This window comes from Thermobia domestica, chromosome 11 (assembly GCF_964235325.1).
Source record: "Thermobia domestica chromosome 11, izTheDome1.hap1.1, whole genome shotgun sequence".
Lineage (NCBI taxonomy): Eukaryota > Metazoa > Arthropoda > Insecta > Zygentoma > Lepismatidae > Thermobia > Thermobia domestica.
This window is the reverse complement of record NC_137464.1, coordinates 12,065,136-12,081,468: the sequence shown is the minus strand read 5'-3', so window position 1 is coordinate 12,081,468 and position 16,333 is coordinate 12,065,136. Positions and strand designations below refer to the sequence as shown.

Here is a 16,333-nt window from a genome sequence, read left to right as displayed (position 1 = left end):
CACAAGAAAAATGATCTACAAGTTTGAATGTTTGAGGTACCGTTTAAGTTAATAGTAAAGGTGCTTACTAAATGTCTAATGTCGATAAATGTCTAATTGCACTTTTTATACTTATTCTAAATTATTTTCCAATAAAACTATTTTCAAACATATTTCTTCATGGAGTCACGAGAAAAATTACCTCAACGCTGTAACATTTATATTTAATTATATGTCAAGTTTGAGATCACTTTTCTAGGCACTCCATCGACACATATGTTTTTAAAAAGTTCCATTGAGTTTAGTGTCCTTAAATTAAAAATGTGTCCAAATGTGAAGTTTTACTATTATAATAGCGGTACTTCAAAGATCCCAATTTTGAGGTCATTTTTCTCGTGACCCAATTTGACGGATATCTTTTAAAATAGGTTCATTGGTTTCAGTATCCTCAAATTAATATCGAAATCTTAATTAGAAATTTATCCAAGCGTGGGAATTTTTTTACTAGTGGCAACAGTTCCGCTTCACACTTGAATACTTGCATTATTTTTATTGTTTTCCGCCCATTGGTTTATATGGGAAATTATTTTTTGTCTTTTCTTTGAATTCAAAACTAATTTTAATTATGTGATTTCTCTAATACACAAAGAGTGAAAAAGTGCATGAGTGGACCGCGACTCGAATCCGGTATCTTTGACGTACCGTGCCGATGCTACTCAGTCCGCTCCCAGAAGAGCCATACTCTTTCCCACTCTTTGGTGTTTTTTCACTCACCTCACGTGGCTTGAATCACAACTTAGCTAGAAAGGGTGGAAGAGTGTATGGTTGTTCTGAGAGCAAAGTGGGTAGCTTAGTTGTTAACACTTCGTCACGATAAGCCGGAAATACCGGGTTCGAATCCCAGTCTAGTCATGCACTTTTTATTTTTTTGTGTATTTTTAAAGTTTCATCTACAGAAGATTTGGTGTCTAAAAATGTAACTTTAAATCGATTATTTCCTGCTTTCATTAATGTAGTGTGATTTTCCTGATTGCTTCTTTAAATCTATTAAAATGTACCTTACTTCCTTGAAAATTAAACTTTGTTATATTTAATTGTAATAATTAATAGTCAAATTTTGATTTAAGACATTATATATATATATATATATATATATATATATATATATATATATATATATATATATATAATGTAAGGAACTTTTCGAAAAAGTAAGGAACTTTTAACTAAACTTTAAGAAAAACATTAGTAAAATTACATAATTAAAATTCCAGCTTATTTCAAGGAAGCTGGAAAAACAATCTTCCGTTCAAATCAATAGGCTAGAAAAATAATGATGGCGTAACGTTGTTAAATATTTATTCCTTTCTGTCGTTATCTACAAAATATTAAGATTTGTCTGTCAAATTGTTGTTTAATGTTGACAATATCTTGATAAATTAAATGAACTTGTATTTGTAAGTATCTTGAATGGCAATAGGAAAATATTTTGTTATTTCATTACAAAAGAAAATTCAAGCAAAGAAGAAATTAACTGCGCATTCTCATTAATAGACACTGGTCACTTTTTCCTCAATGCAAGTACAATAATAATTATTATTAATTTGATTAATTTTTTGGAATTATTCCCAAAATTTCCAATGCCAAAACATTTAGTTATAAGTCTGTACTTATTATTATTGAAATTGTGTTAAATTTATATTGCCACACTCATATAATTTATGACAAATAAAGAAAAAGAAAGCCAAAGATGAAAAAACACATTTCTTTCCTATAAGTATTTATATTTGAGTTTTACTAATGCAAAAAATAAATAAACTTACTGAAACAAACGGAGTGTATTATCGCTAAATAAAACCGCAATACGAGTATATACTATATCAAACAAGAATTGTAAAGAATATATCCAAGATTGTACCGAAACAAGTGTAATTTCTTGAGTGTAAGAAGAATTTCTTGATTTTCCTTCTTCATCCGTTTAATAAAATTTAAAAACTTTGTTTCCCCTTCAATGGTAAGGAACTTGTTTTTGAGAAAGACAAGACTAGTTTTCATATCAAAACTGTGATAACTAACTAAATAGAACAGATGTTCGCTACTGTTCTAGAATTGAGTTCTGGTATTTAACAACAATTAAGCAATTAATGCTGGAATTTGTTTGACCATTTGCTTTAGCCCTGACTATGTGACCTTAAACTAATGCGACCTAAACATGATGTATGAATCTATAATAGTATTCAAATTGAAGGTCAGCTTAGTCAATTTAACTACCATCATTATGAAGTCTATTTCCAACAGGAAATATTTATTTTAAAATAATATAGTTATGACAGATTTTGCCGCCCCTCGAAACTTGCCCCCCCCCCCACACACACATATGGTAGAGCCGGCTCTGGTTGTTACATTTGTTAATAATCGATTTTCTTGTAAAGTTTTTGTTTATTAATATATTATATTACAACTTCAATATCCTGATGATGCTTCCATCTATATATCTGGATTAATGTATTTAACGTTTACTTTGAACTATTCTTCAATTTGTTTCAAAGAACTTTATAGATCCGAAATGCATAATGAGAAGTGTTTATGTCCCATGTTAAATCGAAGTTTTTAATCTGTACTACCTGTATTCACTAGTATCTCGTGACGAGAACAAAAAAGGCACGATGCTGACGTAATCCCCCAATCAATCAATCAAAATCACTCCTGCTTCCTCTTACGATCATTATTTCAAGCGAATATCCTAGTTATAATTAAGGATGCGCACGAGACGAGTCTAGACAGGATTTTCTTGACAAAATTTCGAGTCGAGACACGGCTGCTCTTCCAATAGAGAAATATACATTTTTCGAGTCGAGACATCACTTTTACAACACATTTTCGAGACGAGACAGCCACAAATCTTGTCTCGTGCGCATCCCTAGTTACAATTCTCAGAATATACATGGTGTTACAAATATGTGGCACAATATTTTGGGAACAGATTTCTCACACCAAAATAAGAAAAATGTTCATTTGAACCTGTGCTCAAAAGTGAATAGTTATCGGGTACCGAAAACGTGAAATAAGTTAACTTTAAAAGATCATAGCTCCACTACTATGAGACCTATCGTAGTCGGATCAGGACATCACTCAGGAACTGGTATGGGAACTATCTAAATATCCATGTTTAACAATGCTCCAGTATTTGCACACCAATTTTGAGAGAGGTAGGTGAAGAGTGATCAAGTACTCCCAAACAGCCTCTGTCAAACTGATTGTGCAAGAACCGGAGGTTTTGAAAGATGGATATTTGGATAATTCACATACTAGTTCCTTAGTGATACCTTAACCCGACTACAATCGGCACTATAGCAGTGGAACTATGGACCTTTAAATTTCATTTTTTTTCACGTTTTCGGCACCCTAACTACGAAACTATGCACTTCTGATCACAGGTCCATATGATTATTTTTTTCTTATTTTGATGTGAGAATTTTTTTCTCAAAATATTGCGACAATTTTTTGCAACCCTGTAATATTTTAAATAGAGGTTGATAGTCGTAATCTTTTGAACATAACTGTATATTGGGAATTCAAAACTTGAGCTTCAAGCAATCTACCTGCAGTAACAAAATATTATAATGAGGACCCTAGAAGATTATTCACCGAAAATTAAGTTGCAGTATTCGTAACAAATTGCATTTTATGATTTTTGTTCAAAATATAATATAAAAAAAGGAAGTTATTAAAGTATCAGTTGTTAAATCCCTGTATTGAGTTACCGTTCTATTATAATTGTGTTCGTGTTCATCTGACTGGACAATCTAATTCGTTTATGGTTTCATAATTACATAATATTACAATATAGAAAGTAAACTGGTTGGCTTTTAATTGGTATTGATTGCTAAGTAAATCATATCGCATTGCATATTTTAAAAAATAGATATAACTACGTTGTGAATGTTTTTTTGTGAAGTTTTAATTTTAATTTCTGAAGAACTTTACACAGTACTATAAGAAAAAAACGGTCAAATTATATCAAATATAGATAATTCAGTTCGGATTATTTACCGTACACGCGTTGCAGATTATCGTATATCTGAAAATTAACATTATTTAATGTCCCTAGTAGCAAGGGTGGTTAACCCATCGTTGGGGATTGAGTCGGATTCGGTCAAAACTGTAGGTAATAATCGGTGCAAGCCTATAACGGAAAAATTTACGTTCGTCCAACATTGGTTAAACGTATGGTTGTCCAACCAACTATTCTCCCGACCTTCACGCAACGATTAGTAGAATTGACTGTTTTCCCAACCAAGAAATACGTTACTTTAGCGTTGGCTAAATGTCGGGGAACCGCTCTTTTGGTTGGGAAATGGGTGCGAAATGGCTTCCATAGTGGCTTACATTGTTTTACCTTGGTATGTCCCATCGCCACCATTTTTCCAACGTTGGGCCAACCGATTTTGTTACCAGGCGTACATATTCTTCTATAACTAGAGATCTGACAGATGAGGATCCGTGGATATCTGCACCAACATAACTTCTGCAGCTATATTTTCTTTGCGGATAAAATTGGAGATGTCCGTAGGAGGATAAACATTTTCGTGACATTCTTTGAAACAATATTAATTACTGTTTTCTTGTATAAAAATGTGATTATCCTTTAGGGAAGTACTTCAGAAAAATATATTTCTTTGGATTTTCCTTTTATGTATCTTAGCTTTCAAATCCCTAAAATAAATATGCTAATATGTTATGCGAGTTCTTCCAGTTGGCTTATTCTTCTTTCTCAAGGACCTTTATTCTATATTCTACTTTTGTATTCTAAACAAGCACACTCATGTCTTGTGAGTAATAAGATTAAAAAAAAAAAAAAAAAGAAGACAGCGATGATTTTGAAGCCATTTGATAGATACAATCAGTAGTATATTTAAGGGCTATCAGACTCAAGCCCCCGTCTCCCCCAAAATAAATTTGGTAGTTTTTCGCTTTCCACGTTCAACAATAATCCATCTTACCATTTCTAAGAATTTCATTGACTTTCCATTTTCTTATTCTCTTTGTTCAGAAATAATACTGAATTTGTCAAATTTTATTCCATGTAAGAACTGTGTTCTTTTTTCTTTCTTTCGTCGATTCTACTCTTCTGTTTCTGTTTCTTAGTTTTTACTTTCTTTCGTTTCTCCTATCATACTTTCGACCGTTGTTAGTTGTGATTCAAGCTGGCTGTCGTCAGTAACACCAAAACCAAGAGGAGCTGATAAGTGAAACTAATGTTTCACCCCAACTTGCACGGATATTAACATAACAGGACTTTAGTTATTATAGCAACGGAATATTTATATCATTTAGTTATATAGAAAGTTAAATGTTTGAATTAAAGAACATCAAGAGGGGGAGAATAAGTAGCCCGTGAAATTAGGTAGGCCAAGAGGATGCATTCTTTTTCTTCTATTAATAGAATAAAAGGCTAGATTCACTCCTAAATTTTAATGTGTATCTTATCGCAAAAGATTCACCAGTTTGCAATTCTTGCCATTAAAACTTCAAGATATGTATAAATTAAAATCTATTTAATTCTCAAACTCAGGTGGACAATTGCTCCTCCGCCCTGCTACTCTGTGTTGTTCATAAGACCGCCGAAACAAAAATCCTAAATACGGCACTCGATACAATATTAACAATTTGACAACTGAACTTACCAGAAATCTGCACTTGAGAGGCTTATTTCTTCCCCTATTTTCGTAATTTGTGTCAGCAAAGGATTTTATTTCATTTTATTTAGGGTAATTGGCTTAGAATCAGAAGGTATTCTATGTAATGTTTACTCGAATTTAATTAATGTCATATTACATATAGGGTTCACAAATAGGGAGTTAGTATTTACAATTATAATATTAGATACTAATTTTAACACAAGTTAATTGTTGTAGAATAAATAACATGTATATGTTTGTTACCTCATTGTTCTGGAGATGCTGGTGCGGGTGTAGAATATAAAGATGTTTCGGATGTGGATGCGGATTCAATATTTTACATATCCGCAAACCTCTAATAATAATATAGCTTCTTTTTCCAGAATCTAAACGAAACAAAAACAATTAATTTGATTATGCCCTTTATACTAAAGATGGATGAATGGAACTAAATGATTATGGGAAAAATTCAACGGAATGAGAATACGGAACAAAACACGAGAAAACTTATAGTTACCCACCATAAGTGGTACGGAATAGTACAAAGGTCTTCTCGCACCCAGAAGTGAGAGCTCAACCATTGCGTCATCGTGGCTTCATATGGTCAGTTTTCTCACTTTCAATCTAGTACAGTCATGTGCAACTGTCACCCCCCCCCCCTGGCTTGTCCAGGCTCATTGAATCCTTTCATGTTGCTCCGCCTGACCTATTATTGAAAATGTATTTCTTACGTAATCTCTTAAATAAAGACTTCTCAACCTTTTCTAAAGACGTGTCACCAAAGCATATTCATTATTGGTATCACCATAAGCTGTATGTACCAAGAAAAAGTAGCTCACTTACTACAAGTGGTACGCGTACTGCAGGTTGAGAAACCCTGTTTTCAACTGATTTTATTATTTTTTTTTCCTGGATAACTGATGTCCACCTTGAAAATATACTGGTTTGGAAATTTCTCGTCCCGTGGGTAGGCAATACTACTCTACATCTTACACAGTTCCTTTTTAACTTCATTGATTTAATATTGGCTAGCTGATTGTTTACGGTAAAGTTGTTGCACAATGGATATTTCACATGTATTAGCATGCTATCTACAATTAGTGCAGTAAATTGAAGCTCAAATTTTAATGAAGAAAGGAACAAATTAGTAAGAAGCTGAAAATTGGTACATATGTTGCGAATAATGTTCAAAATAACATACTAAAAGTCCCCTGAAATTTCACCTGGCCTTCACCCGCCATATTGGAAAATGGCCGCTGGAAGTATCAAATGAAGAATACCCCGATAAAATAGCAATATCTTTGCTATGGTTGAACATAAAGAGATAAATTTGGTATCATTTTATAGAACATAGATAACACTATATATATATTAAATAGAGAAACAATTTTTCTTAAAACGAGTTCTTTTAGAAATATTTAGCATTTAAATTCTAAAATTACAAACTGATTTAAAATGTTATTGAACTTAGGTCTGAAATTTGGAATACATGTTGGTAAAGATGATTTAAATGAACGGGGTAACAGGCAGAAACACAGAAGGAATATATCTCTCCAGTGGACAAATACAAAAGACTGTTTTAAGAGGAAAGTAGGACTTTTATATGTTGTTTATTGTAATAAGAATCGAACATCTTACGCGTAGTATGCTAATCAATATACTGAACAATGTGTAGTTTATATCAAGAAATACTCTATAAAGAAACTCAGTCACCTCATTAGAATCTTAGTGATCATTTCTGGGTAAAAATCTTTCAGTTTTACGTCACACGATTATCCCGCGCAGGCTAAAGAGATGTGATGATAAGAAATGAATGAAGTTATAGAACGAAAAAAAAGTGAAAGGAAACAGGAGGACTCTGAGAAAACCCATGCACACGGTGCTTGTCCACCACAGAGCCCAGTTGGCCCTATCTGGGATCAAATCAGGAATCCCACGCACGAGAGGTGAACATTCTGTCAACGAGCCACAGTGGCCCACCTGGGTAATTACACTGTATTCTTAGTATATTACGAATTACATACACAGAGTTGAGAAAAGTACTGTTAAGTTATATGTATGTATGACTTACGAAAACAACTAAAATTATCAAAATTAAGAAGAAAAAAAATATTGGAACAATATTGTATTAATGCATGTCATTATAGCTAGGGTTAACTTATGTAATTTGGAAATTCGTAAAGTTTCCATTCCAAAGAAAATGTACACTTCATCCCTTGTACGCTACTGTAATGACTTTGTACCGTATTTGTCATTAATTAAAGACAAAGCAAAGGCTAAAACTGGATGTGTTCTTTTCCCATACTGAAGCAGGAAATAGTAGATCTTCCGTTTAACTGTAAGGGGACACTGAGAAATATTTATATCTGGATAAAGCTTGCTAGGAATATGCTTCACCTCGTTCTTATCCATTTATTGAAACCGGAAGTAGCATATCTTCCATTTAACTGTAAGGAGATAAATATTTTTATCTGGATTTATATTCCTAAGAATAGGCTCTACTTCTGTTCTTATCCATTTATTGAAACCGGAAATGTCCTTATATCTTTATTCAAGCCGGAAGCAACAGATCGTTTGCTTAACTGTAAGGATACACTGAGAAATATTTATATCTGAATTATGTTTCCCAAGAATAGACTCCACCATTATTTTTATTCATTCATTGAAACCGGATATGCCCTAATATCTCTATTGAAACCGGAAGTACTTTAACTTCCATTTTCGATATGGAACCCTCACGGTTTGGAAATGTTTGGTTGTTTCATCCTGTTCTTACGAACGCTACAATAATAAAAATATATGCCAAATTTGGAAACTATTAAAGAGATATTTTCTTACATAAAGTAGATGTATTTGTTTGACCTTTATATTCTGAAAATAGGTCAGTTCAAGACTTGCTAGTTGAAAACGATCTTCCCCGATTTAAAGGGCAATCTTTGAAAACTTATAATGTGGTCCTTAACATTGAAACACGATAAACAATAGAGAAACATCTATAAAAGGCATTGAAGCACCAAACTGTCTTTAACTCCGAGAAAATAATTTTAACTTTGTTCTTCTATATCGTCGAAGTTTTGATTCCCAATATTGCTGTGACTCGAATAAGTTATCTGAAATCTTTCAACTTGAATAGAGTCTCCAACAGAGTGTCTTTAGTAAGTTCAAGCAACACTTTACTGTTTGCATTTCTGAAACATATTAATTACCGTGTGACCTGTATTTAACTAGCGCTAACTTTTGATCCCAGTGCCGCACGAAATACACATAATTCACACATTTATTTACCTTGGCAAACGCAGTAATGCGCAGTAAATTCTCGATGTCGTGCTGTAATATACATATTACACAATGGATGAGACTCTGAAAAATATACTACAGTCAGTTCCTAAAGATCTTACTTGTTGATGCTAGTTTTGTTTTCGAAGTTTTTATTATATTTTTGTAATAACACACGCTGACCCAAGAAAATGTTTCTCTGCTATCGTGACAGTCATTGTAATAAATAATGATATACAATACTAATTAAAATATTTAAACTCTAGAGAGAAATATTACATTATCTTGTATTCATGATATTTTTAATTGTTTTCTTAACCTTTCATATGATATTAATCACCACATCTAATAATTTGATTAGAAATGATGTTACGTAAGGAAAAAAAAAATGTTTCTATTTTTGAGTAAGAAATGAGATTTTTCGCATTATTCCCCTTTCTGGAGTTTAACATCCCATAATTATGCACTGAGCATAATGGTGACGGTGATGATTATAAGAAATGAAATTGTTGAATGAAGAAAGTGGGAGGAAACGGGAGAACCCTGAGAAAACCAACGCACACAGAGTTTCTCTATTAGAAAGTCCACTTGAAATCTTTCAGTTTAACGTCCCACGAATATGCCGTTAGGGTAAGGGAAACGGATTATTAAGGAAAGTGAATGATGATGGAAGGTTTAGTGGAATGATAATGTGAGAGGAAAGGGAATAGCCAGAGAATACCCACTGATACGATGTTATCCACCACAAACTTATTTAGGGAAACGAACCAGGAACTTCACGCTCCAAAGGTAAGCACTCTACCACTGAGCTACCACGTTCCCTTGCAAAGCCCACTTGATGGGAGCTGGGATCGAATCAGGAACCCCACACACCAAGGGTGACTGCTCTACCAGTGAGCTACTTCCTCTCCTTTCTCTGTAACGCTTTGTTGAGGTTGCTTTTAGTTAGCTACCGGCAGGTTGAGAGTATACAACCCACTTCGTCTGTCATTCCAAATGTGAATAAGGTAAACAATATTTTGTAATTTACTATAACTTATAACGTAATTTTAATCCTTCAAAGAAATGTAATTAAGTTATTACTTATTAAAATACTGAATTTAAGTTGGATTCTCATATTGATGGTGATCATGGAGTATATAACCCAAGTATCTTGACACAAATATAGAGTTGAATCTTGATACAAAATTCATTTAATATATTGAGCGTCACATAAGCTTGGTAAAAAGCATGTTTTAAAAGTAAATGTAGGGCAAAGCAAAATTAGTAGCTTTATAACATGTTTTATGGGGGGATATTCCACCGTCATAAGACTTTCACGTTTTTTATTAATATATTAGTGCACAATTTATTAAAAAAACATGAGGATTCTCGGGTTCGATTCCCGGTGGGGACACTAGGTTGAAAAGTGTGAAATGTTTTTCAAGCCAGGCATCTTGAGGGAGGTTTTCCTCATTCACAGCAGACAAATGCCAGGATGGTACCTAACATATCGGTGTCAGGTCGCTTCCTTCCTTGCCCAATCCTTTCTTCCTTCCCTTTCCTCGGATAACTTGATCCCCGAGGGACGTCATCCCTCATACGTAACAGGCTAACATGGCCATAGATGCCGAAAGCCCAGAAATCTAATTCCTAATCCTAATCCTAGTGACACGCTAACATGGCCACAGATGCCGAAAGTCCAGAACTATAATTCCTAATCCTAATTCTAGTGAAGGGCTAACATGGTCACAGATGCCGAAAGCCCAGAAATCTAAATCCTATTCCTAGTGAAGTGCTAACATTGCCATAGATGCCGAAATCCCAGAAATCTAATTCTTAATCCTAATCCTAGTGACAGGCTAACATTGCCATAGATGCCGAAAGCCCAGAAATCTAATTCCTATTCCTATTAAAAAGAATATGCTCCCCAAATTTAGGGCAGCCAACTGCTATCTCTCCCCCAAATGATTCCGCTGAGCAAAATAAAATAATTATATGTATAAAGAACTTCACGATTTAGCATTTGTTTGGTTGAGTGGTGTTTAAACTGTATACCGTCTCCGCGAGACATTATTTCTAACTTTTAAACCTAAAGAGAAATAAAAAAAAGAAAATTTCTACTTTCACGTCGAACAATTATGTCCTTTGGACTAAAGAAGATAATTGGTTAATAATAGTGAATGATTATGCAATAATTATTGGTGGAATGAGAATGTGTGAGGAAATAGGAGAATCTCGAGAAAACCCCACAGATACGACATTATCCATTACAATCTCACATTCCTGGGACCGAACTATACCAGGCGAGCGTTTTACCACTCAGCTACTGTGCCACACCTTTAAACAGGAACAGATTAAGGGCGGCTTATGAAGACCCGGACCTCCATGTGGACTAGGGCGTCAAGAAATTTTTGAGATACTCATTTTTTTTTATTTATGACATTTATATTTTTATGCATTTGGTAAGTTCCATTAGGTATAATATCATCTAATGCATGGAAGGTTGAGCTCGTAGAACTATGGCATGCTCTTAACTATCCTACTGTACTTTTATAGAAATGCATTAGGCGAAGTCAGCCAGGGCCACATATTTTTTCTAGCCTTGGGCCTCCAGATTGGTTTATCCGGCCCTGCTTTTAAATCTGAATGTCTACCTCCTTTATTTAAGTAACTTTTGGATTGTCTTACGAAGCTGGAACTCCGGAACTTCGGTGTAATAGAACTCTAGACCACACGAATCAAATACGTGCATTCTAACCATTCAGAAGTACGTTAGTACTTAAGATTACAATGAGCTTTTATTGCAATAAGATAAAAAAAAAATAACTCTTGTTATGAATTAAAATTGTAATCACAAAACTTACTTGTTCATGCATGTTCAAATACATAACCATATAACTTCGTTACTAAAGTTCTCTTTGATATGGAAAGTTTCAACAATTGGCAATGTTAAAGGAATTCATTTTGTTTTTGCTACTGAAAGTAATTTACGGAAGACTACTTTGGTACGCAACATTGTGAACTTCTTCGACTGAATTAATGAAATATTCATGCATTGAAGTCTAATTGGTTGGGCAGAGCCTGGTAAAAAATGCAACAACTAGAATATTTCAACATCATTTGCATTATTGACCGTACGAACCAACGCGTACGCAAAGAGTAACTGAAGAGACACAGCACATAATCTCTTATCGCCTATTGCACACGACAGTTATCATCGTCATCATCATAACTGTTTTAGCTCCATTGGTATACTTCTTAACTCAAGTTATTACACTACTATGCCGTTAGTTTCGACGTAAGAATTGTCTTCTTTAAATTCATCCCTTAGTTGTGATCTTCACTTTCCTATTTTACCTTCTACCATATCACTAAGTAGACAGTTTTTTTTTATTTTTCAAAATAATGTCATAAATACTTTCATTTCCTCTTTTCTACATATTTCCTATATTTATTTTCTTCAACTTTCGCTAACCCTTTATAGATAAATTTTCGTTCCAGTCAGCTAATTTCCTCCATTCTTCTCTACATCTACAGTATATTGTTGCCAAGCATACACTAACGGGGCCCACGTAGAAACATTCGCAAACAAAAGGCACACGAACGAAAGTTCTTATCTAAAGAGTGCCTTGAGGTGCCTCTTGAAATTCTTCGGCCGATAAGCCATCATATCAAATCCATATTAAATTTGGCGCAGTCCAGTGTAAGTCACGTCACTCCTAACTCTCTTGCGTTGCACGGAATACAAGACGGCTGGGTACGTACCTAATGCTATATTGCTCAACGTAACACAACCTGCCATAAACTGTACGAAAGACACTTGGAGAGGTCAAAATGGAAGGTGGTTGTCACATTGGATGACGTTTACATTTATCTCAAGTGAAATGGTAACACTTGGGCCGTAACTGATGTACCGGGTTGTACTGCCAGCACCGAGAAAGTTTTCCGAAGAGAATCGTGATTGTTACAGTTATGAAAGGAAGTACTAGGTATGTAAGATAGACCAAATTAACATGTGGAGGTGAATGGTGCCTATTTTCAGAAATTCATCACATCACTACTTTATACGGACTCAAAAAGAACCAAATACGGATACATATAGACAAAGCATCCAGCCATATCACCAATGCATCCCTCCGGTTTTATCACAACACGCCGTAGGAAACAAAAATTAGTGTTATTCCTTTTCGTGGTATTTCTGTGGAAAGTCCAATGGATTTCTTCGTATTTGGACTACTAAAATGACGTCTACAACGTACTCTCACTGGGCTATGGAAAAACTGTAAAGAAGAATGAAATGGAATTCCTATGCCTGTGCTCCAACAAAGTTTGTTATAGTGAAAATTGCGATGTCGGGCGATAGTCCATAGTGCTGAGGTACAATAAAGCAAAATTGGTGATGGTGCACGGCTTCTCATAGAATAAGTACCAATGACGACACCAAAGGGAGGCAAGGGGGTGGGTGTCCCTTGTGGCTACGTCTGCCTTCTCTCCTGATTGCCCCCGAGACATGTTATATGGTAATGTAGATCAAATTCTTTTCGGTATAAAAAAAACAGCGGCCTTTCTCCAAATAAAATTTTCTCTGCCATTCTATTTGCGCTCATAATAAATTAAAGCTGATAAGCATACTTTATAAAAATAATCACTTAATAGTCAATATAGGAATAATAGAATAGTTGATTTGCATATCATAGCGACACTGGGAACCCAGTACAAGGATAAACATGAAAAGTTTAGACTGATGGATTCTTAGGTATAGTCATCATGTATTTAATCTATTGATTACTTTTAAAAATTCCTAATTGCAGAATATCGTAAAAAATAATATTTTTTAGGTATCTTTAAAAGTTTATAAAGTTTAGGGTATATAGACCATCAAATCGGAATTCATATCTGATGTGTTCCTTATTGATCACATTTAGAAACCTATTATCAGAATTATTCTGCTCTGCCAACATTGTCAGTATCTCTATCAAACTTTTCAGAGTCAACAAATGTTCATCGTTACACCAACAGAAATGAAAGCTCACCAGTATTTTCTCAATTCAATCTAGTCAAGGTTGTTAGTAACTAATTCTGTAAGACTTGTTTAGTAGTGTAGGTAAAGGGACTTACCCGGCTCAAGCCTCCGCCTTAGAGCAGTGATATCCACAATGGATGATGTTTACATGCAATGTGTTCCATTTGTGATCTGGATGTGACGTTAGTCGTATGTTAGCCACACGGGAACAACGTATGCAATGGGGTTTGTAATAAACGTTTCATAGAAGGAAAAGTTATATGAATCAGATTGATGCTATAAGAAAAGTAAAGGTGGCTGTCGATACGAGATAAGTCATATAGAGTCCAAGGAGGAGGGCATCTTGACTTAAAAATCTATTGAAAATTATTATTATTATTAGTTTTTAAACTAAAGTAAACTCGGTTTACCGCTGCTATCTAAACAGAAACAATTTGTAACTTTACAGTTTACTCTACGTTCACCTTTATAGGACCAAAACTGACTGCCTTTTTTCCCAATTAAAAACAAACTTTTGTGCTATTTTTTTCATATCCACTGTGTCTAACATTGTTTTGTGAACGTATCAAACTGCTACAAGGTTAAGACTCTTTCGGCTCATAGTTGTCCTAAGATACTTGAAATATTGGGAGGAGGAGGGGTCGACAACCGTTTTATAGATTTTGGGTGGGACACGTCCCCGGTGGGATTGACGCCGATGTGTCTTGATATGGTAATTTTTCTCCCTCTCTCTCTCTCTCTTTCTCTTTTTACCAACGACTAACATAAATGCTTTCTATGCATGAAGTTCAGAGGTCGATCCTCAGTTAGTTCGAAACTTAGATATGACTGCAGTTTACATCTTACATAGACAGCGCCGTATATTAAAATATAATTTAAAATAACATAAATTAATGAATGTTAAAATTAGTATGTAAAAAGAATAATGAACGAGCATAATAAAAATATGACTATTTCTTCCAGAGGGGGGGGCAAAGGTGGCTCAGTGGTAGAGTTCTTACTTCTGCTGTGTGGGGTCTCTGGTTCAACCCCGGCCAAGTAAGTTTGTGGTGGACAACATCGTGTCCATGGGTTTTGTCGGGCTTCTTCCGCTTCCTCCCACTTTATTATTCCACCAATTCGTCCATCGTCATTCACTTGCCTAAATCGTCGTCTCCCTTAACTTAAAAGGGCATAATAGTGGGACGTTAAACTGAAAGACTTCATTTCTTCCAGAGTTAGTAGCACCTAAGAAACAGTTTACTGTTAAACATATCCCTTTTTTACCATATGAAACGTAGATTAATATTTTATCATTGAAACCAAACGATATAAGTATCGCTGGGAATCAAACCAAGGAGTCCCACTCTAAAGGTTTTTATGCTAGCCATACAGGCACGACGAAGCACTAAATGAAACAAATTCTAGAATATTAAAATCAACACTAAGCTTTTCAAAACACTTTTTACAAGCTAGAAAAAAGTCAATAGAAACGGTCACTAGCATGGGCGCCCAAAGGAGGAGGCAGGGGAGCCGGCCCCCTGGTTCACGAAAATGTATATATATAGCAAATATAGCAAAACCACGTATATTGAATACCAGACGTATTATAGCAACCATGGAGACGTCCCCTTCCCTGGAAAATCTTCTTCGGGCACCCCTTGTCAATAGATCACGTGACCTTTTTAACGTCACTAAATATTAGTCTAAGCCTTTAGTCTTCTGTATACTACGAGAGTAAAATTGTCCTTAATTAATAAGTTCTTGCATACTAGTGACATCTATTGGCATTAGCAGATAGGTAACGCAAGCAACGACACCTATTGGCTTGAGTTAGTACTATTAGAAATTAGCGTTACTCGTATAAATAGGACAAATGAAGGGTAAGGGGAATAAACAAAGGAATGTCCATGTATGTGCTTTTTCTGGTGCTTTGCCCTATATGTTGATGACTCTTGGTACTATTTGACTGTATATACTATGCATGAGTAAATGTAGAAATGTCCATGTATAATGGGTAAAAGATTTAACTAACCCTATTCTTCTTACGCGGTTTTCAATATTAAAACGACGATTTCTCGAAAATGCAATTTTGTGACATTCCTTCTTTTTTCCCCTTACCCTTCATGTTATTCAAAGCAATAATAACAGATTAACATCTTAATGTCACTATTCTCTATTCGAGGGTTTCTCAACCTGAGGGTTGTGATCCCTAGGAGGTTCGCGAAAGGGTTTCATGGCGTTGCGAAGATGAGCGGAACAGATAAATATAATTAGAATCTAATATCGGAAAATACTTTTAAATATTGTTTTGAATTTTGTTCTGATAAGCATATTTTTACTTTTATAGATACTGTTAAGAATATTAAAAAAAACAGGTCTACTAAACACTTTCAACAGGTGCAGAGTTGTT

General features: G+C 34.6%; 1 protein-coding gene across 2 annotated transcripts in view; it reads right to left on the bottom strand.

Annotated features, from left to right (window-relative positions):
* LOC145663890 (synaptosomal-associated protein 25-like) overlaps positions 1-16,333 on the bottom strand; it is a 165,756-nt gene that overhangs the window by 56,459 nt on the left and 92,964 nt on the right. The window contains exon 2 of one of the 2 annotated variants that reach the window (XM_081730046.1): positions 5,925-6,046. The exons of the other annotated variant lie outside the window; for it this stretch is intronic. Within the exon in view, the coding sequence (XP_081586172.1) occupies positions 5,925-5,929 (5 nt within the window). The 5' untranslated portion in view covers positions 5,930-6,046. The remainder of the gene's footprint in view (positions 1-5,924; positions 6,047-16,333) is intronic. 2 annotated transcript variants of the gene reach the window in all.